Raw genomic sequence first — 24,279 nt, forward strand, 5'->3', positions numbered from 1 at the left:
GGAGAGTGAAGCTCTGTTGCAAGTCCATTTAGAATCAGAGCTGTGTATTATTTCCCCATTGATCTTCTTCCCTTTCCTGGGAAGGCTGATGCTTGCTAGGGTTTGGCTCGGAGTGCTGCCAACGCCCTGTCCAAGTGGCAAATCTTCATACGGTAAATGGAATTGAGGTTCAGATCAGCCATGATTTTATTGAATGGCAGAACAGGTCCGAGGGGCTGAATGGTCTACTCCTGTTCCTATGTGTAACCCTGGACAGCAGAGTGGTAGCAAGCTATCCGAGAGGGCAGGCCCTTTATCAGTAGGTTTAATAAACCTGTGTACAGACCAAACTAGAAAACCAGCAAAAGCCGACCAGTATCAAACAAGATTACACAATCCCAAAACTGCTGACAGCTCAAAACACAGCCCAGCTTTAAGATATGCAAAGGCTAATCTAACCTCTCGCAGATACCCAAATACTAACCTTTACCAAATCAGAACACAGTGGCACATCACCGAAGATCTGAAAACACAGGTGACGAGAGGGATTAGATGTTGGAGGATCATCTCCACGCTATTTTGGGAATCTCCTTGTTGTGGAGGTCCGCTTCTCTCTGGGAACAGTTGCTGCAAGTTTACTGGTTTACGGTAATTCTACCTAAACTGGCTCGTAATCGTGCAGTGTCAGTATTTGTACTGTAGGGTGTGACGGTCAAACGCTGTTTAATATTAAGTGAGACAAAGTTCAGGAAAGCATTGGCCGAAGGGACGAAGATTGGGAATGGGTTACTGCCCTCACCATATGTCGTGACATCCCAAATATGCGTGCGAAGATTTTCTCAGCTCGCTGAACTCAGCAACGACTTCTAAGAGAACGAGTTTTACATTTAAGTCTAGAAATGACAGTTGGTGATATTAACATAAAAACATTTAACATGTCCTTGTGATTTTAACTCCGGCATTAACCCATCTTTTTCAATCAGTTAAAGTGTCCACCAAACTAGGGGACAGAGGAATTAGATATGAGTGTCTGTGTGCTAATAGAGCTCGCTGGAACTCCTGTCCCAAGGGACCCACACACCTCCCCTCTTATTTATCAAATACACATTGCAGTGAAATTCAGCATTCAGCTCAAAATATGCAGATCAGCACAGATGTGGTTCACACTAGCTCAGATGTTGTTTACCCTAGTGCAGATGTGGTTCACACTAGCACAGATGTGAATTATACTAGTACAGATGTGGTTTATTCTAGCACAGATGTAATTCACACTAGCACAGATACGGTTCACACTAGCAGAGATGTGGTTTATACTAATGCAGAGGTGATTCACACTAGCATAGATGTGGTATATACTAGTGCAGATGTGATTTATATGAACTGGACCGACCGATCCTTTGTCCCCTTCACCGTCAGGTCGGATTACCTGAAGGTGCTGGGGATCTGGTTCGGGGGGGCCGGGGCGTGCACCAAAAACTGGGAGGAGCGTATTTCCAAGGTTAAGCAGAAACTGGGACTGTGGGATCGACGATCCCTCTCGATCGTGGGCAAGAGCCTGGTCATCAGGTGCGAGGTGCTCTCGGTGTTGCTGTACGTGGCGCAGATCTGGCCCATACCTCGCTCCTGCGCCGCGACAGTCACCCGAGCCATCTTCCACTTTGTCTGGAGATCAAAAGTGGACCGTGTCCGCAGGGTCACGATGTACAAATCTCCAGAGAAAGGGGGGAAAGGCATGCCCAACGTGGCCCTCATCCTGATGGCCACCTTTGTGTGCGGCTGCATCAAGCTGTGCGTAGACCCTCGGTACACAAACACAAAGTGTTACTACTAACTGAGGTTCTATCTGTCCCCGGTGTTGAGAAGGATGGGCCTGGCCACGCTGCCACGGAATGCTCCGTCCAGTTGGACTGTTCCGCCCACCTGTCCTTCGTGGAAAAGTTTGTGCAGAAAAACACCTTTGACCACAAGGCGATCAGCACGTGGTCCGCACGTAACGTCCTCGAGACCCTGCGGGAAAAGGAGATGGTGGATCCTGTCGGTTGGTTCCCCGAGCAGACTGTCAATGTCATTTGGCAGAACGCCTCATCGCCAGAGCTTTCAAACAAACACCAAGACCTAGCTTGGCTGGTGGTGAGAAGGGCCCTTCCCGTCAGATCCTTCATGTACTCCCGGACGCTCAGCGCCACCGCGCGCTGTCCCAGAGGAGGCTGCGGTGGAGACGAGACCGTCACCCATCTCCTTCTGGAATGTGCCTTTGCAAAGAAGGTCTGGAGAGAGATGCAATGGTATCTGTCCAGGTTCGTCTCGAGCAGTTCCGTAACACAGGACTCAGTGCACTACGGGCTGTTCCCGGGGACGCACACCGAGATGGACATCAGCTGCTGCTGGAAGACCATCAACTCGGTGAAAGACGCCCTTTGGTCTGCCCGAAACTTGCTGGTCTTCCAGTGCAAGGAGCTGTCCTCGACCGAGTGTTGCAGACTGGCACATTCCAAGGTCCAGGACTACGTACTGAGGGACGTACTGAGGATGGGTGCGGCCGCCGCAAAGGCTCTGTGGGGAAAGGCAACCGTTTAGAGCCTTCCCGCCATTGTATACCGAGGGGCTGCAATCAGGGAAAAACCCCCTTGGGCAGAATGTAAAATACAAATTGATGTAATGTCACTGTAATGAATCTGTAATGAACCTGGAAACGATCTGTAACGTACCTGTTATCATAAATGTGTATTGAGTGTATTGCAATGAGGCACCCTAGAGTGTCATGAACTGTAATTATGTCCAATGTGTTCATTGAACTGTACTTGATGGAACCTGCAAATTGTATGATCTGTATTGTGTACGTTTGGAATGTGATGTGACAACTGTATTGTATGTATTGCTGCAAATTTTATGAATAATGTATATTTTTTGAAAAAAAAAGATGTGATTTATATAATACAGTTGTCATATCACATTCCAAACGTACACAATACAGATTATACAATTTGCAGGTTACATCAAGTACAGTTCAGTGAACACATTGTACATAATTACAGTTCATCACACTCTAGGGTGCCTCATTGCATCACACTCAATACAGATTATTGATTACAGATTCATTACAGGTACATTACAGCAATTTGAATTTTACATTCGTCCCGAGGGGGTTTTTCCCTGATTGCAGCCCCTCGGTATACAATGGCGGGAAGGCTCTAAACGGGTGCCTTTCCCCACAGAGCCTTTGCGGCGGCCGCACCCATCCTCAGTGCGTCCCTGAGCACGTAGTCCTGGACCTTGGAATGTGCCAGTCTGCAACACTCTGTCGAGGACAGCTCCTTGCACTGGAAGACCAGCAGGTTTCGGGCAGACCGAAGGGCGTCTTTCACCAAGTTAATGGTCTTCCAGCAGCAGTTGATGTCTGTCTCGGTGTGCGTCCCCGGGAACAGCCCGTAGAGCACAGAATCCTGTGTTACGGAACTGCTCGGGACGAACCTGGACAGATACCATTGCATCTCTCTCCAGACCTTCTTTGCAAAGGCGCATTCCAGAAGGAGATGGATGACGCAGCCTCCTCGGGGACAGCGCGCAGTGGGCTGCAAATTTTATGAATAAAGTATATTTTTGGGAAAAAAAAGATGTGATTTATATAAGCACAATGGGATTCACACCAGCTCAGAGGTGATTTATACTAGTGCAGATGTGGCTTTTACTAGCACTGATGTGGTTCACACTAGCACCGTTGTGATTTATATGAGCGCAGATGCGGTTTATACTGGCGCAGAGGTGATTCACACTAGCACAGACATGGTTCACACTAGCACAGACGTAGATTATAATAGTGCAGATGTGATTCACACTAGTGCAGATGTGATTCACACTAGCACAGATGTGATTCACACTAGCACAGATGTGATTTATAATAGTGCAGATATGATTCACACTAGCAGATGTGGTTCACACTAGTACATATGCAATTCACACTTGCATCGACGCGGTTCACGCTAGCGCAGATGTGATTCACACTAGTATCAGATGTGATTTATACCAGTGCAGGTATGGTTTATACGAGTTCAGATGTGGTTCACATCAGTGCAGATGTGGTTTATACTCGCGCAGATGTAGTCCACACTAGCACAGATGTGATTTATACTAGAACAGATGTGGTTTATACGAGCACAGAGGTGATTCATGCTAGCACAGACATGGTTCACTAGCACAGATGTGGTTTATACTAGTGCAGATGTGTTTTAAACCAGCACAGATGTGCTTCACACTAGCACAGATGTGATTTATACTGGTGCAGATGTGGTTTATACTGGCGCAGAGGTGATTCACACTAGCACAGGCATAAATTCGTCAGGCGAGCTGTGGGGAGGTGACCAGTGTTCCCGGGACAGCTGCTGCTCAGATTATTCCTGTGGGCCCCATGACGGTTCACTCCTGCTCCTCCGGGGCCCACAGGAATAACCCACCACACCCTCTCGAGGGCCTCCTCCCTTCCATCGCCCGCGCACGGAGCAGACTACCACCAGTTCTGACCTAAAATGGCGATTGGTGTTCTAGTTACGTCATGTGGCTACCGACCCCATTAACGTCAGGCGAGGGGTGCTCAAAATCAACCTCCTCGAGGCACCCTCGCTGGCAGCGAGACTTCGAGCTTCCCTCCAGTATAGCGGCAGGCGGGCTGGCGAAGGCAGAGGGTGAACTCCGACACCTTCCACCTCCCCGTTCTCTGTGATCATTAAGTTTCTGCCCAAGATATCCCGTGCTGAACTTTAATGAGCAGCCAGCCTCTATAAAGGAGCAGGCAGACATCAGCGCTTAGCGCTCGATAATCCCGAGCGCCATTCACACAGGTCATTTGTTAATCATTAATTTTTATGGAGATCCTTAAGCCCAGGATCTGCACTGAGCCGTTAGGGCTGGTTTAGGACAGAGTCCTGCCTACAATCACACTGCTGCACTGGGAAATTCGTACAGTGTAAAGATATTCGAATATTTAGGGAAAGAATAAATGATTAAGCGGTCAGTTTTTAAACCACATTTCGTAATCAGCATTTGTATGCCCTGAGATCTTTGGACTTGGCAAATCACACAGAGGTTTTGTTTGTCAGGGTGGAGCAGGAATTTGCTCCAACTCCCTCTGCTCTTTTGCTTAACTCCACTCGATCTCTGTCTGCCAGTCACATCCTGTTTCTCCCTGGGGGTGGAGGGGAGGGATTGGCAGTCTGTCAGGCAAGGGGCTGCTGCTGATATCTTGAGCTCTGGATTCTAGTTACTCTCCTCAGTCTAAAGAACAAAATGGGCCTGGAGCTGTACCTGGACCTGCACTCACAGCCCTGCCGAGCAGTCTACATATTCGCCAAGAAGAACAACATTGCATTTGAGTTTAAGTCTGTCGATCTGTCAGCAGGTAAGGAACGGAACAACGAGAGGGCTGGAGCGATATTACTGATTGCTAAAGCCCATTTGGTTATCTGAATTTTTGCTCTTGTTCATTTTCTCCCCTTCCCCTCCACTCCTCCTCTCCTTGCCTCTCCTCATCACTCCTCTCCCCTCCTCCCTTCTCCTCCTCTTCCCTTCCCTCCTCTCTTCCCCTCCCCACTCCTCTCCTCTATTCCCCACTCCTCTCCTCTCCACTTCTCTCCCTTCCCCTCCTCTTCTCTTTTCCACTCCCCTCCTCTTCTCTCCTCTACTCTCCTCCTGTCCCCTCATCTTCCCTCCCCTTCCCTCCTCTCCTCTTCTCTTCCCACTACTCCTCCTTTCTCCTCCCCTCCCTTGTCTCCTCCTCTCGTCTCCACTCCTTGCCTCCTCTCCCCTCCCCTCCTCTTCACCCCTCTCCCCTCCTCTCTCCACCACTCCCCTCCTCTCTCCTTCCCTTCTCTCCCCTTCCCTCCTCTCTCCCTTCCCTGCTATCTCCTCTCCACTTCCCTTCTCTCCCCTTCCCTCCTCTCTCCTCTCCACTTCACTTCTCTCCCCTTCCCTCCACTCTACTCCCCTCATCTCCCCTTCCCTCCTTTCCTCTCCCCTCCTCTTCTCTCCTCTCCTCTTTTGTTACATTCCGTCATTTCAAAAATGAGGTCTCGTTGCTAAATCTCATGGTGCAGGACGTGATTAGACCCTCAGGCCGGCATTGCTGTAACCCAGCTCAGCGTCTCAAGCAGGTAATTTGACCATGTGGGGCATCACAGCGCCCCCCTCCTCACTTGATGCACAATTTCCAGCAGTGGAGGTGGGGGTAAGGGGCAGGGGTTGTCACTGGATATTTATCAAGAGGGGAACCCCACCCATATCTGGGATCTATAACTCAGCACAGCCGGGGAATTGAACTGAGCCTGTGCTCCGAGTGGCTCACCATTCCGCCCTTACTGGTGTGTCCAAGCACGAGCCCCAAGGGTGAACTCATCAAACCCACACTCCCAGCTAGGAGGACCACTTAAAGGGTGTGGGGGGGATCAGGGCTGCAGTGTTGTAGGCCTCAGTCCCACCATGCTCCATTTATACAGAGTATCACACGGTGTGAACCATTTACACAGAGTATCACACGGTGTGAACCATTTACACAGAGTATCACACGGTGTGAACCATTTATACAGAGTATCACACGGTGTGAACCATTTACACAGAGTATCACACAGTGTGAACCATTTATACAGAGTATCACACGGTATGAAACATTTACACAGAGTATCACATGGTGTGAACCATTTACACAGAGTATCACACCGTGTGAACCATTTATACAGAGTATCATACAGTGTGCACCATTTATACAGAGTATCACACCAGAGTGAACCATTTACACAGATTATCACACCGGTGTGAACCATTAATACAGAGAATCACACCATTGTGAACCATTTACACAGAGTATCACACCGGTGTGAACCGTTTATACAGAGTATCACACCAGTGTGAACCATTTACACAGAGTATCACACAGTGTGAACCATTTACACAGAGTATCAAACCGGTGAGAACCATATACACAGAGTATCACACCTGTGTGAACCATTTACACAGAGTATCACACCAGTGTGAACCATATACACAGAGTATCACACCGGTGTGAACCATTTACACAGAGTATCACACCAGTGTGAATCATATACACAGATTATCACACAGTGTGAACCATTTGTACAGAGTATCACACAGTGTGAACCATTTATACAGAATATCACACCAGTGTGAACCATTTACATAGAGTATCACACAGTGTGAACCATTTATGCAGAGTATCACAAAGTGTGAACTATTTATACAGAGTATCACACAGTGTGAACCATTAATACAGAGTATCACACGGTGTGAACCATTAACACAGAGTATCACACAGTGTGAACCATTTACACAGAGTATCACAAAGTGTGAACTATTTACACAGAGTATCACACGGTGTGAACCATTTATACAGAGTATCACACAGTGTGAACCATTTACGCAGAGTATCAGACGGTGTGAACCATTTACACAGAGTATCACATGGTGTGAACCATTTACACAGAGCATCACACCGGTGTGAACGATTAATACAGAGAATCACACCATTGTGAACCATTTACACGGAGTATCACACCAGTGTGAACCATTTACACAGAGTATCACATGGTATGAACCATTTACACAGAGTATCACACCAGTGTGAACCATTTACACAGAGTATCAAACCGGTGTGAACCATTAATACAGAGAATGACACCATTGTGAACCATTTACACATAGAATCACATGGTGTGAACCATTTATACAGAGTATCACACGGTGTGAACCATTTATACAGAGTATCACACAGTGTGAACCATTTACACAGAGTATCACACAGTGTGAATCATTTATACAGAGTAACACACAGTGTGAACCATTTATACAGAGTATCACGCGAATGTGAACCTTTGACACAGAGTATCACACCGGTGTGAACCGTTTATACAGAGTGTCACACCAGTGTGAACCATTTACACAGAGTGTCACACGGTGTGAACCATTTACACAGAGTATCACACTAGTGTGAACCATATACACAGAGTATCACACCGGTGTGAACCATTTATACAGAGTATCACACCGGTGTGCACCATTTACACAGATTATCACACAGTGTGAACCATTTACACAGAGTATCACACAGTGTGAACCATTTACACAGAGTATCACACAGAGTGAACCATTTACACAGAGTATCACATGGTGTGAACAATTTACACAGAGTATCACACAGTGTGAACCATTTACACAGAGTATCACACAGTGTGAACCATTTACACAGAGTATCACACAGTGTGAACCATTTACACAGAGTATCACACATTGTGAACCATTTACACAGAGTATCACACAGTGTGAACCATTTACACAGAGTATCACACAGAGTGAACCATTTACACAGAGTATCACACAGTGTGAACCATTTACACAGAGTATCACACAGAGTGAACCATTTACACAGAGTATCACACAGTGTGAACCATTTACACAGAGTATCACACATTGTGAACCATTAACACAGAGTATCACACAGTGTGAACCATTTACACAGAGTATCACAAAGTGTGAACTATTTACACAGAGTATCACACGGTGTGAACCATTTATACAGAGTATCACACGGTGTGAACCATTTACGCAGAGTATCACACGGTGTGAACCATTTACACAGAGTATCACATGGTGTGAACCATTTACACAGAGCATCACACCGGTGTGAACGATTAATACAGAGAATCACACCATTGTGAACCATTTACACGGAGTATCACACCAGTGTGAACCATTTACACAGAGTATCACATGGTATGAACCATTTACACAGAGTATCACACCGGTGTGAACCATTTACACAGAGTATCAAACCGGTGTGAACCATTAATACAGAGAATGACACCATTGTGAACCATTTACACATAGAATCACATGGTGTGAACCATTTATACAGAGTATCACACAGTGTGAACCATTTACACAGAGTATCACACAGTGTGAATCATTTATACAGAGTAACACACAGTGTGAACCATTTATACAGAGTATCACGCGAATGTGAACCTTTGACACAGAGTATCACACCGGTGTGAACCGTTTATACAGAGTGTCACACCAGTGTGAACCATTTACACAGAGTGTCACACGGTGTGAACCATTTACACAGAGTATCACACCAGTGTGAACCATTTATACAGAGTATCACACCGGTGTGCACCATTTACACAGATTATCACACAGTGTGAACCATTTACACAGAGTATCACACGGTGTGAACGATTTACACAGAGTATCACACAGTGTGAACCATTTACACAGAGTATCACACAGTGTGAACCATTTACACAGAGTATCACACAGTGTGAACCATTTACACAGAGTATCACACGGTGTGAACGATTTACACAGAGTATCACACAGTGTGAACCATTTACACAGAGTATCACACAGAGTGAACCATTTACACAGAGTATCACACGGTGTGAACAATTTACACAGAGTATCACACAGTGTGAACCATTTACACAGAGTATCACACTGTGTGAACCATTTACACAGAGTATCACACAGTGTGAACCATTTACACAGAGTATCACACATTGTGAACCATTTACACAGAGTATCACATGGTATGAACCATTTACACAGAGTATCACACCAGTGTGAACCATTTACACAGAGTATCAAACCGGTGTGAACCATTAATACAGAGAATGACACCATTGTGAACCATTTACACATAGAATCACATGGTGTGAACCATTTATACAGAGTATCACACGGTGTGAACCATTTATACAGAGTATCACACAGTGTGAACCATTTACACAGAGTATCACACAGTGTGAATCATTTATACAGAGTAACACACAGTGTGAACCATTTATACAGAGTATCACGCGAATGTGAACCTTTGACACAGAGTATCACACCGGTGTGAACCGTTTATACAGAGTGTCACACCAGTGTGAACCATTTACACAGAGTGTCACACGGTGTGAACCATTTACACAGAGTATCACACTAGTGTGAACCATATACACAGAGTATCACACCGGTGTGAACCATTTATACAGAGTATCACACCGGTGTGCACCATTTACACAGATTATCACACAGTGTGAACCATTTACACAGAGTATCACACAGTGTGAACCATTTACACAGAGTATCACACAGAGTGAACCATTTACACAGAGTATCACATGGTGTGAACAATTTACACAGAGTATCACACAGTGTGAACCATTTACACAGAGTATCACACAGTGTGAACCATTTACACAGAGTATCACACAGTGTGAACCATTTACACAGAGTATCACACATTGTGAACCATTTACACAGAGTATCACACAGTGTGAACCATTTACACAGAGTATCACACAGAGTGAACCATTTACACAGAGTATCACACAGTGTGAACCATTTACACAGAGTATCACACAGAGTGAACCATTTACACAGAGTATCACACAGTGTGAACCATTTACACAGAGTATCACACATTGTGAACCATTAACACAGAGTATCACACAGTGTGAACCATTTACACAGAGTATCACAAAGTGTGAACTATTTACACAGAGTATCACACGGTGTGAACCATTTATACAGAGTATCACACGGTGTGAACCATTTACGCAGAGTATCACACGGTGTGAACCATTTACACAGAGTATCACATGGTGTGAACCATTTACACAGAGCATCACACCGGTGTGAACGATTAATACAGAGAATCACACCATTGTGAACCATTTACACGGAGTATCACACCAGTGTGAACCATTTACACAGAGTATCACATGGTATGAACCATTTACACAGAGTATCACACCGGTGTGAACCATTTACACAGAGTATCAAACCGGTGTGAACCATTAATACAGAGAATGACACCATTGTGAACCATTTACACATAGAATCACATGGTGTGAACCATTTATACAGAGTATCACACAGTGTGAACCATTTACACAGAGTATCACACAGTGTGAATCATTTATACAGAGTAACACACAGTGTGAACCATTTATACAGAGTATCACGCGAATGTGAACCTTTGACACAGAGTATCACACCGGTGTGAACCGTTTATACAGAGTGTCACACCAGTGTGAACCATTTACACAGAGTGTCACACGGTGTGAACCATTTACACAGAGTATCACACCAGTGTGAACCATTTATACAGAGTATCACACCGGTGTGCACCATTTACACAGATTATCACACAGTGTGAACCATTTACACAGAGTATCACACGGTGTGAACGATTTACACAGAGTATCACACAGTGTGAACCATTTACACAGAGTATCACACAGTGTGAACCATTTACACAGAGTATCACACAGTGTGAACCATTTACACAGAGTATCACACGGTGTGAACGATTTACACAGAGTATCACACAGTGTGAACCATTTACACAGAGTATCACACAGAGTGAACCATTTACACAGAGTATCACACGGTGTGAACAATTTACACAGAGTATCACACAGTGTGAACCATTTACACAGAGTATCACACTGTGTGAACCATTTACACAGAGTATCACACAGTGTGAACCATTTACACAGAGTATCACACATTGTGAACCATTTACACAGAGTATCACACAGTGTGAACCATTTACACAGAGTATCACACAGAGTGAACCATTTACACAGAGTATCACACAGTGTGAACCATTTACACAGAGTATCACACAGAGTGAACCATTTACACAGAGTATCACACAGTGTGAACCATTTACACAGAGTATCACACATTGTGAACCATTTACACAGAGTATCACACAGTGTGAACCATTTACACAGACTATCACACAGTGTGAATCATTTATACAGAGTATCACACGGTGTGAGCGATTTATACAGAGTATCACACAGTGTGAACCATTTATACAGTGTATCACACAGTGTGAACCATTTATACAGAGTATCACACCAGTGTGAACCATTTACACAGATTATCACACCGGTGTGAACCGTTTATACAGAGTGTCACACCAGTGTGAACCATTTACACAGAGTGTCACACGGTGTGAACCATTTACACAGAGTATCACACTAGTGTGAACCATATACACAGAGTGTCACACGGTGTGAACCATTTACACAGAGTATCACACTAGTGTGAACCATATACACAGAGTATCACACGGTGTGAACCATTTCCACAGACTATCACACGGTGTGAACCATTTATACAGAGTATCACACGGTGTGAACCATTTATACAGAGTATCACACAGAGTGAACCATTTACACAGACTATCACACGGTGTGAACCATTTACACAGAGTATCACACCGGTGTGAACCATTTACACAGAGTATCACACAGTGTGAATCATTTATACAGAGTATCACACAGAGTGAACCATTTACACAGAGTATCACACAGTGTGAACCATTTATACAGATTATCACACTGGTGTGAACCAATTATACAGAGTATCACACCATTGTGAACCTTTTACACAGAGTATCACACGGTGTGAACCATTTACACAGAGTATCACACCTGTGTGAACCATATACACAGAGTATCACACCGGTGTGAACCATTTACACAGAGTATCACAACAGTGTGAACCATATACACAGATTATCACACAGTGTGAACCATTTATACAGAGTATCACACGGTGTGAACCATTTACACAAAGTATCACACAGTGTGAACCATTTATACAGAGTATCACACGGTGTGAACCATTTATACAGAGCATCACACCGGTGTGAACGATTAATACAGAGAATCACACCATTGTGAACCATTTACACGGAGTATCACACCAGTGTGAACCATTTACACAGAGTATCACATGGTATGAACCATTTACACAGAGTATCACACCGGTGTGAACCATTTACACAGAGTATCAAACCGGTGTGAACCATTAATACAGAGAATGACACCATTGTGAACCATTTACACATAGAATCACATGGTGTGAACCATTTATACAGAGTATCACACGGTGTGAACCATTTATACAGAGTATCACACAGTGTGAACCATTTACACAGAGTATCACACAGTGTGAATCATTTATACAGAGTAACACACAGTGTGAACCATTTATACAGAGTATCACGCGAATGTGAACCTTTGACACAGAGTATCACACCGGTGTGAACCGTTTATACAGAGTGTCACACCAGTGTGAACCATTTACACAGAGTGTCACACGGTGTGAACCATTTACACAGTGTATCACACTAGTGTGAACCATATACACAGAGTATCACACCGGTGTGAACCATTTATACAGAGTATCACACCGGTGTGCACCATTTACACAGATTATCACACAGTGTGAACCATTTACACAGAGTATCACACGGTGTGAACGATTTACACAGAGTATCACACAGTGTGAACCATTTACACAGAGTATCACACAGTGTGAACCATTTACACAGAGTATCACACAGTGTGAACCATTTACACAGAGTATCACACGGTGTGAACGATTTACACAGAGTATCACACAGTGTGAACCATTTACACAGAGTATCACACAGAGTGAACCATTTACACAGAGTATCACACGGTGTGAACAATTTACACAGAGTATCACACAGTGTGAACCATTTACACAGAGTATCACACAGTGTGAACCATTTACACAGAGTATCACACATTGTGAACCATTTACACAGAGTATCACACAGTGTGAACCATTTACACAGAGTATCACACAGAGTGAACCATTTACACAGAGTATCACACAGTGTGAACCATTTACACAGAGTATCACACAGAGTGAACCATTTACACAGAGTATCACACAGTGTGAACCATTTACACAGAGTATCACACATTGTGAACAATTTACACAGAGTATCACACAGTGTGAACCATTTACACAGATTATCACACAGTGTGAACCATTTACACAGAGTATCACACAGTGTGAACCATTTACACAGAGTATCACACATTGTGAACCATTTACACAGAGTATCACACAGTGTGAACCATTTACACAGAGTATCACACATTGTGAACCATTTACACAGAGTATCACACAGTGTGAACCATTTACACAGACTATCACACAGTGTGAATCATTTATACAGAGTATCACACGGTGTGAGCGATTTATACAGAGTATCACACAGTGTGAACCATTTATACAGTGTATCACACAGTGTGAACCATTTATACAGAGTATCACACCAGTGTGAACCATTTACACAGATTATCACACCGGTGTGAACCGTTTATACAGAGTGTCACACCAGTGTGAACCATTTACACAGAGTGTCACACGGTGTGAACCATTTACACAGAGTATCACACTAGTGTGAACCATATACACAGAGTGTCACACGGTGTGAACCATTTAGACAGAGTATCACACTAGTGTGAACCATATACACAGAGTATCACACGGTGTGAACCATTTCCACAGACTATCACACGGTGTGAACCATTTATACAGAGTATCACACGGTGTGAACCATTTATACAGAGTATCACACAGAGTGAACCATTTACACAGACTATCACACGGTGTGAACCATTTACACAGAGTATCACACAGTGTGAATCATTTATACAGAGTATCACACAGAGTGAACCATTTACACAGAGTATCACACAGTGTGAACCATTTATACAGATTATCACACTGGTGTGAACCAATTATACAGAGTATCACACCATTGTGAACCTTTTACACAGAGTATCACACGGTGTGAACCATTTACACAGAGTATCACACCTGTGTGAACCATATACACAGAGTATCACACCGGTGTGAACCATTTACACAGAGTATCACAACAGTGTGAACCATATACACAGATTATCACACAGTGTGAACCATTTATACAGAGTATCACACGGTGTGAACCATTTACACAAAGTACCACACAGTGTGAACCATTTATACAGAGTATCACACGGTGTGAACCATTTATACAGAGTATCACACTGGTGTGAACCATTTATACAGAGTATCACACTGGTGTGAACCATTTACACAGAGTATCACACAGTGTGAATCATTTGTACAGAGTAACACACAGTGTGAACCATTTATACAGAGTATCACGCGAATGTGAATCTTTTATACAGAGTATCAACGGTGTGAACCATTTACACAGAGTATCACACCGCTGTGTACCATTTACACAGATTATCACACCGGTGTGAACCATTAATACAGAGAATCACACCATTGTGAACCTTTTACGCAGAGTATCACACCGGTGTGAACTGTTTATACAGAGTGTCACACCATTGTGAACCAATTATACAGAGAATCACACGGTGTGAACTATTTACACAGAGTATCAAACAATGTGCACCATTTACATAGAGTATCACACAGTGTGAACCATTTACACAGAGTATCACACAGTGTGAACCATTTATACAGAGTATGACACCAGTGTGAAATATTTATACAGAGTATCACACGGTGTGCACCATTTACACATAGTATCACACCAGTGTGAACCATTTATACAGAGTATCACACCAGTGTGAAATATTTATACAGAGTATCACACGGTGTGCACCATTTACACATAGTATCACACCAGTGTGAACCATTTACACAGAGTATCACACCGGTGTGAACCATTTACACAGAGTATCACACAGTGTGAACCATTTATACAGAGTATCACACCAGTGTGAAATATTTATACAGAGTATCACACGGTGTGCACCATTTACACATAGTATCACACCAGTGTGAACCATTTACACAGAGTATCACACAGTGTGAACCATTTATACAGAGTGTCACACCGGTGTGAACCATTTACCCAGAGTATTACACAGTGTGAACCATTTATACAGAGTATCACGCGAATGTGAACCATTTATACAGAGTATCACACTGGTGTGAACCATTTACACAGAGTATCACACGGTGTGAACCATTTATACAGAGTATCACACGGTGTGAACCATTTACACAGAGTATCACACCGGTGTGAACCAGTAATACAGGGAATCACACCATTGTGAACCTTTTACACAGAGTATCACACTGGTGTGTACCATTTATAGAAAGTATCACATGGTGTGAATCATTTATACAGAGTATCACACAGTGTGAACCATAAACACAGATTATCACATGGTGTGAACCATTAACACAGAGTATTACACAGTGTGAACCATTTATACAGAGTTTCACACGGTGTGAACCATTTACACAGAGTATCACACAGTGTGAACCATTTATACAGAGTATGACACCAGTGTGAAATATTTATACAGAGTATCACACGGTGTGCACCATTTACACATAGTATCACACCAGTGTGAACCATTTACACAGAGTATCACACCGGTGTGAACCATTTACACAGAGTATCACACAGTGTGAACCATTTATACAGAGTATCACACCAGTGTGAAATATTTATACAGAGTATCACATGGTGTGCACCATTTACACATAGTATCACACCAGTGTGAACTATTTACACAGAGTATCACACAGTGTGAACCATTTATACAGAGTGTCACACCGGTGTGAACCATTTACCCAGAGTATTACACAGTGTGAACCATTTATACAGAGTATCACGCGAATGTGAACCATTTATACAGAGTATCACACTGGTGTGAACCATTTACTCAGAGTATCAATCTGGTGTGAACCATTTACACAGAGTATCACACGGTGTGAACCATTTATACAGAGTATCACACGGTGTGAACCATTTACACAGAGTATCACACCGGTGTGAACCAGTAATACAGGGAATCACACCATTGTGAACCTTTTACACAGAGTATCACACTGGTGTGTACCATTTATACAAGGTATCACATGGTGTGAACCATTTATACAGAGTATCACACAGTGTGAACCATAAACACAGATTATCACACGGTGTGAACCATTAACACAGAGTATTACACAGTGTGAACCATTTATACAGAGTTTCACACGGTGTGAACCATTTACACAGAGTATCACTCTGGTGTGAACCATTAATGCAGGGAATCACACCATTGTGAACCATTTATACAGAGTATCACACCGGTCTGAATCATTTACACAGAATATCAGACAGTTTGAACCATTTACACAGAGTATCACACCAGTGTGAACCATATACATAGATTATCACACAGTGTGAACCATTTATACAGAGTATCACACGGTGTGAACCATTTTTACAGAGTATCACACAGTGTGAACCATTTACACAGAGTATCACACAGTGTGAACCATTTATACAGATTATCACACGATGTGAACCATTTATACAGTGTATCACACGGTGTGAACCATTTTTACAGAGTATCACACAGAGTGAACCATTTACACAGAGTATCACACAGTGTGAACCATTTATACAGAGTATCACACGATGTGAACCATTTATACAGTGTATCACACAGTGTGAACCATTTACACAGAATATCACACAATGTGAGCCATTTATACAGAGTATCACACAGAGTGAACCATTAACACAGAATATCACACAATGTGAACCATTTATACAGAGTATCACACAGTGTGAACCATTTTTACAGTGTATCACACAGTGTGAACCATTTACACAGAGTATCACACAGTGTGAGCCATTTATACAGAGTATCACACAGAGTGAACCATTAACACAGAGTATCACACAATGTGAACCATTTATACAGAGTATCACACAGAGTGAACCATTAACACAGAGTATCACACAGTGTGAACCATTAATACAGATTATCACACAGTGTGAACCATTTACACAGAGTGTCACACAGTGTGAACCATTTATACAGAGTATCACGCAAATGTGAACCATTTATACAGAGTATCACATGGTGTGAACCATTTATTCAGAGTATCACACGGTGTGAACCATTTACACAGAGTATCACACTGGTGTGAACCATTTATACAGAGTATCACACGGTGTGAACCATTTATACAGAGTATCACATAGTGTGCACCATTTACACAGATTTTCACACCGATATGAACCATTTACACAGAGTATCAGACAGTGTGAACCATTTGCACAGAGTATCAGACAGTGTGAACCATTTGCACAGAGTATCACACAGTGTGAACCATTTACACAGAGTATCAGACAGTGTGAACCATTTACACAGAGTATCACACAGTGTGAACCATTTACACAGAGTATCACACAGTGTGAACCATTTACACAGAGTATCACACAGTGTGAACCATTTACACAGAGTATCAGACTGTGTGAACCATTTACACAGAGTATCACACGGTGTGAACTATTTACACAGAGTATCACACGGTGTGAACTATTTACACAGAGTATCACACGGTGTGAACTATTTACACAGAGTATCACACGGTGTGAACTATTTACACAGAGTATCACACGGTGTGAACTATTTACACAGAGTATCACACGGTGTGAACTATTTACGCAGAGTATCACACGGTGTGAACTATTTACACAGAGTAACACACCGGTGCTGGTTACACTCTTGACTATATTCACAGGTTACTGTCCATGTCCTGAAAACCTATTTCTATCACCCAGTTTCACAGCAGTTGAAGATGGACCAAGTCCACATTACCTGCCATCCCTCAAACCCATAAATAGACACACATGGTGACATTCTATGACCTTGGTTTGATGGTCTGATCAATGGCCTGTTCTTTATTGTAATGTATTGTTTTCTTGGCTGCAGGCCAGCAGTTCAGCAAGGAATTTGGGAAAGTTAATGCCTTGAGACAAGTGCCAGCGATAAAGGATGGGGACTTCACACTGGCAGAGAGGTCAGTACATGATTCTAATCCAAAACTGTTTCAACAAATTCTCTGCTTACCAGGTGAGGGGCGTCGATTTTTTCAGGTTATTTTTACTGATGGACTGAAGCAGCCTCTGATGTAGAGAGTGTGTGTCAGAAAAAAAGATTTGCATTTCTATGGTGCCTTTCACGACTGCAGGTCGTCCCAAAGTGCTTTACAGACAATGAAGTACTTTTGAAGCAAAGTCACTGTTGTAATGCAGCCAATTTGCGCACAGCAAGATCCCACAAACATCAAAGGGATGATGTCCAGAAAGAGGCCCTCTGCTTTTTCAGCGATGTTAGTTGAGGGATAAATATTGGCCAGGACACCGGGAGAACGCCCTTGCTCTTCTTCAAATAGTGCCATGGGATCTTTAACGTCCACCTGAGAGGGAACTTTCAAAAGGGAGTTGGATATATACTTGAGAAGGAAAAATGTGCAGGGCTATGGGAAATAAAACTGTTGGACTATAACCTGGTGTTGTAAGATTCCTTACATTTGTCCACCCCAGTCCATCACCGGCATCTCCACATCATGGCTCTTTCAAACAGCCAGCACAGGCACGATGGGCCAAATGGCCTCTTTCTGTGCTGTATCATTCTACTTAGATTGGCCCAAAATTTCTACGGACAATGCTGAATTTGGTTGGACGTGTGGCCACTATCAACATATGGGCAAACTGGAGCATTACAACAAAGCCCATTGTAACCCCCACGCACTATTACTGAACTTAAAAGAGTGGGCGGAGATAACCATTGGTTGCAGTGAAATCAGGAGTCTGTGGGTAAACAATACACTGCGGGCTGAAGAAAGACCAGGGGCAGTCTTGGGGTGGGGTGGGGGGAGGCTGACACTGACCAGGACTGACACTGTCCAGGACTGACACTGACCAGGACTGACAGTATCCCGGACTGACACTGACCTGGAGTGACTCTGACTGAGATAGACACTGACCAGGACTGACACTGACCAGGACTGACACTGACCAGGACTGACACTGACCAGGACTGACAGTATCCCGGACTGACACTGACTGAGACAGACACTGACCAGGACTGACACTGACCAGGACTGACAGTATCCCGGACTGACACTGACCTGGAGTGACTCTGACTGAGATAGACACTGACCAGGACTGACACTGACCAGGACTGACACTGACCAGGACTGACACTGACCAGGACTGACAGTATCCCGGACTGACACTGACTGAGACAGACACTGACCAGGACTGACACTGACCTGGAGTGACTCTGACTGAGACAGACACTGACCAGGACTGACACTGACCAGGACTGACACTGACCAGGACTGACAGTATCCCGGACTGACACTGACCTGGAGTGACTCTGACTGAGACAGACACTGACCAGGACTGACATTGATTGGGCGTGACATTGACCAGGTGTGACAATGACCAAGAGACACAGTGACCGGCACTGACGCTGACCGGAACTACCAAAAACCAGGAATGACACTGACTGGGGAAGACCCTGACTGGGACTGACAATGACGAGAAATGGCATTGACCGAGATCGACACTGACCAGAACTGAAACTGACTGGGACTGAAACTGACTGGGACTGAAACTGACTGGGACTGAAACTGACTGGGACTGACAATGATGAGGAATGACACTGACCGGGATCAACACTAACCGGGACTGAAACTGACCAGGAGTGACACTGACCGGCAGTAATACTGAATAGGACTGACACTGACCAGGACTGACACCGACCGGGACTGACACTGATCGGGACTGATACTGACCGAGACTGATCCTGATTGGGAGTGACACTAATCGGGTGTGTCGTTGACCGGGAGTCACAATGACCAGAGTAACAGTGATTGGGACGGTTGCTGACAAGGACAGTTACTGACTGGGAGTGACACTGACCGGCAGCAACACTGACCGGGATTGACACTGACCGGAACTGACACTTACGCGAGTGACACTGACTGAGAATGACGCTAAACAGGACAGAGACTGACCAGGACTGACACTGATTGGGAGTGACACTGATCGGGTGTGTCACTGACCGGGAGTCACAATGATCAGGAGTGACACTGGCCGTAACTGACACTGGCCAGCAGCAACACTGACGGGAATGACACTGTCCGGGAGCGACTCTGACCAGGAGTGACACTGACCGGGACTGACACTGACCATGAATGTCACTGATCGGGAGTGACACTGACCATGATTGATACTGACTGGGACTGACACTGACCATGAGTGACACTGACTGGGACTGACACTGACCGGGCCTGACACTGACCGGCACTGACACTGACCATGAATGTTACTGATTGGGAGTGACACTGATCGGGAGTGACATTGACCATGGTTGATACTGACTGGGACTGACACTGGCCGGGTGTGGCAGTGATCAGGAGTGACACTGACCAGGAGTGACACAGACCGGGAGTGACACTGTCCAGAAGCGACTCTGACCGGGAGTGATACTGACCAGGACTGACACTGACCGGGACTGACACTGACCAGGAGTGACACTGAGTGGGACTGACACTGACCAGGCCTGACACTGACCGGGCCTGACACTGACCGGGCGTGACACAGACCGGGAGTGACACTGTCCAGAAGCGACTTTGACCGGGAGTGATACTGACCGGGACTGACACTGACCGGGACTGACACTGACCAGGAGTGACACTGAGTGGGATTGACACTGACCTGGACTGACACTGACCGGGAGTGACGCTGTCCATGACTGACACTGACCATGAATGATACTGACCGGAACTGACACTTACTGTGAATGACACTGACTGGGAGTGACGCTGACCATGACTGACAATGACCGGGACAGACACTGACCCGGACTGACAGTGACCGAGAGTGACACAGGCCAGGAGTGACACAGACCGGGAGTGACACTGAACGGGATTGACACTGACCGGGACTGATACTGACTGGGACAAAGACTGACCAGGACTGACACTGACCTGGAGTGACACTGACCGGGGGTGACACTGGCCATAACTGACACTGGCTAGCAGCAACACTGATGGGACTGACACTGTCCGGGAGCGACTCTGACTGGGAGTGACACTGACCGGGACTGACACTGACCGGGACTGACACTGACTATGAATGTCACTGATTGGGAGTGACACTGACCATGATAGATACTGACTGGGGCTGACGCTGACCAGGAGTGACACTGACCATGATTGATACTGACTGGGAGTGACACTGACCAGGAGTGACACTGTCCAGAAGCGACTCTGACCGGGAGTGATACTGTCCGGGAATGACACTACCGGGCCTGACACTGATCGCGACAGACACTGACCGGGACTGACACTGACTGGGACTGACACTGAACATGAATGACACTGACCGGGAGTGACTCTGACCGGGACTGACACTGAACATGAATGACACTGACCGGGAGTGACTCTGACCGGGACTGACACTGAACATGAATGACACTGACCGGGAGTGACTCTGACCGGGACTGACACTGACCATGAGTGACACTGACCAGGAGTGACGCTGACCATGACTGACAATGACCGGGGCAGACACTGACCCGGACTGAGACTGACCGAGAGTGACACGGACCGACAGTGACACTCAACGGGATTGACACTGACCAGGACTGATACTGACCGGGACAGAGACTGACTTGGAGTGACACTGGCCGGAATTGACACTGGCCGGCAGCAACACTGACCGGGAGTGACACTGAACGGGATTGACACTGACTGGGAATGATACTGACTGGGAAAAAGACTGACTGGGACTGACACTGACTGGGCGTGACAATGACACTGATGAATGATGTTGACTGGGAGCGACTCTGACCCGATGTGATACTGACCGGGAGTAATACTGACCGGGAGTGACACTGACCGGAAATGACAATGACCGGGACTGACACTGATTGGGCGTGACTTTGACTGGCAGTGATGCTGCCTGGGAGTGACACTGACCGGGAGTGATAGTGAGCGAGACTGGACCTGACCAGGACTGAAACTGACTGGAATGACACTGACTAGGATTGACACTGACCAGAATGACACTGACCGGGAGTGACACTGACCGGGAGTGACACTGACCGGGAGTGACAGTGAGCGGGACTGGACCTGACCGGGACTAAAACTGACCGGGATTGACACTGATCGGGTGTGACTTTGACAAGCAGTGACACTGACCATGAATGACACTGTTCGGGAGTGACACTGACCGGGACTGACACTGACCAAGATTGATACTGACCATGATTGATACTGACCATGATTGATACTGATTGGGACTGACACTGACCGGGAGTGACACTGGCCGGGACTGACACTCACTGGGAGTGACTATGACCGGGACTGGACCTGACCGGGACTGATACTGAACATGAATGACACTGATCGGGAGTGACTCTGACCGGGACTGACACTGTCCAGAAGCAACTCTGACCAGAAGTGATACTGACTGGGAGTGATACTGACCGGGAGTGACACTGTCCAGATCTGACCCTGTCTGGGCCTGACACTGACAGGGAGTGACACTGACCGAGAGTGACACGGACTGGGACTGACACTGACCATTAATGATACTGATCGGAACTGACACTGACCATGAGTGACACTGATTCGGAGTGACGCTGACCATGACTGACAATGACCGGGACAGACACTGACCCGGACTGACATTGACCGAGAGTGACACAGACCGGGAGTGATATAGACCGGGAGTGACACTGAATAGGATTGACACTGACCGGGACTGACACTGACCGGGACTGACTCTGACCGGGACTGACTCTGACCGGGACTGACTCTGACCAGGAGTGACACTGACCGGGAGTGACACTGGCCGTAATTGACACTGGCCAGCAGCAACACTGACCAGGAATGACACTGTCTGGGAGCGACTCTGACCAGGAGTGACACTGAACGGGACTGACACTGACCGGGCTGACACTGACCGGGACTAACATTGACTGGGACTGACACTGACCATGAATGTCACTGATCAGGAGTGACACTGACCATGAATGTCACTGACCGGGACTGACACTGACCATGAATGACACTGACCGGGATGACAATGACTGGGAGTGACACTGTCCAGAAGCGACTCTGACCGGGAGTGATACTAACCAGGAATGACACTGACCGGGCCTGACATTGACCGGGACTGACACTGACTGGGACAGAAACTGACCGGGACTGACACTGACCATGAATGATACTGACCGGGACTGACACTGACTGTGAGTGACACTGACCGGGAGTGACGCTGACCATGACTGACAATGAATGGGGCAGACACTGACCCGGACTGACACTGACCGAGAGTGACACGGACTGACAGTGACACTGAACGCAATTGACACTGACCGGGACTGAAACTGACTGGGACAGAGACTGACCTGGAGTGTCACTGACTGGGAGTGACACTGGCCGGAATTGACACTGGCCGGCAGCAACACTGACCAGGAATGACACTGACCACTACTGACACTGACCCGGAATGACACTGACCAGGAGTGACACGGACCAACAGTGACACTGACCGGGAGTGACACTGAACGGGAT

General features: G+C 45.6%; 1 protein-coding gene across 1 annotated transcript in view; it reads left to right on the forward strand.

Annotated features, from left to right (window-relative positions):
• The first annotated feature begins 5,044 nt into the window (after positions 1-5,044).
• LOC137341943 (glutathione S-transferase theta-1-like) overlaps positions 5,045-24,279 on the forward strand; it is a 40,124-nt gene continuing 20,889 nt past the window's right edge. The window contains exons 1-2 of the mRNA XM_068005464.1: positions 5,045-5,371; positions 18,615-18,702. Coding sequence (XP_067861565.1) covers positions 5,260-5,371; positions 18,615-18,702 — 200 coding nt within the window. The 5' untranslated portion in view covers positions 5,045-5,259. The remainder of the gene's footprint in view (positions 5,372-18,614; positions 18,703-24,279) is intronic.

Source organism: Heptranchias perlo, chromosome 25 (assembly GCF_035084215.1).
Source record: "Heptranchias perlo isolate sHepPer1 chromosome 25, sHepPer1.hap1, whole genome shotgun sequence".
Classification (NCBI taxonomy): Eukaryota; Metazoa; Chordata; class Chondrichthyes; order Hexanchiformes; family Hexanchidae; genus Heptranchias; species Heptranchias perlo.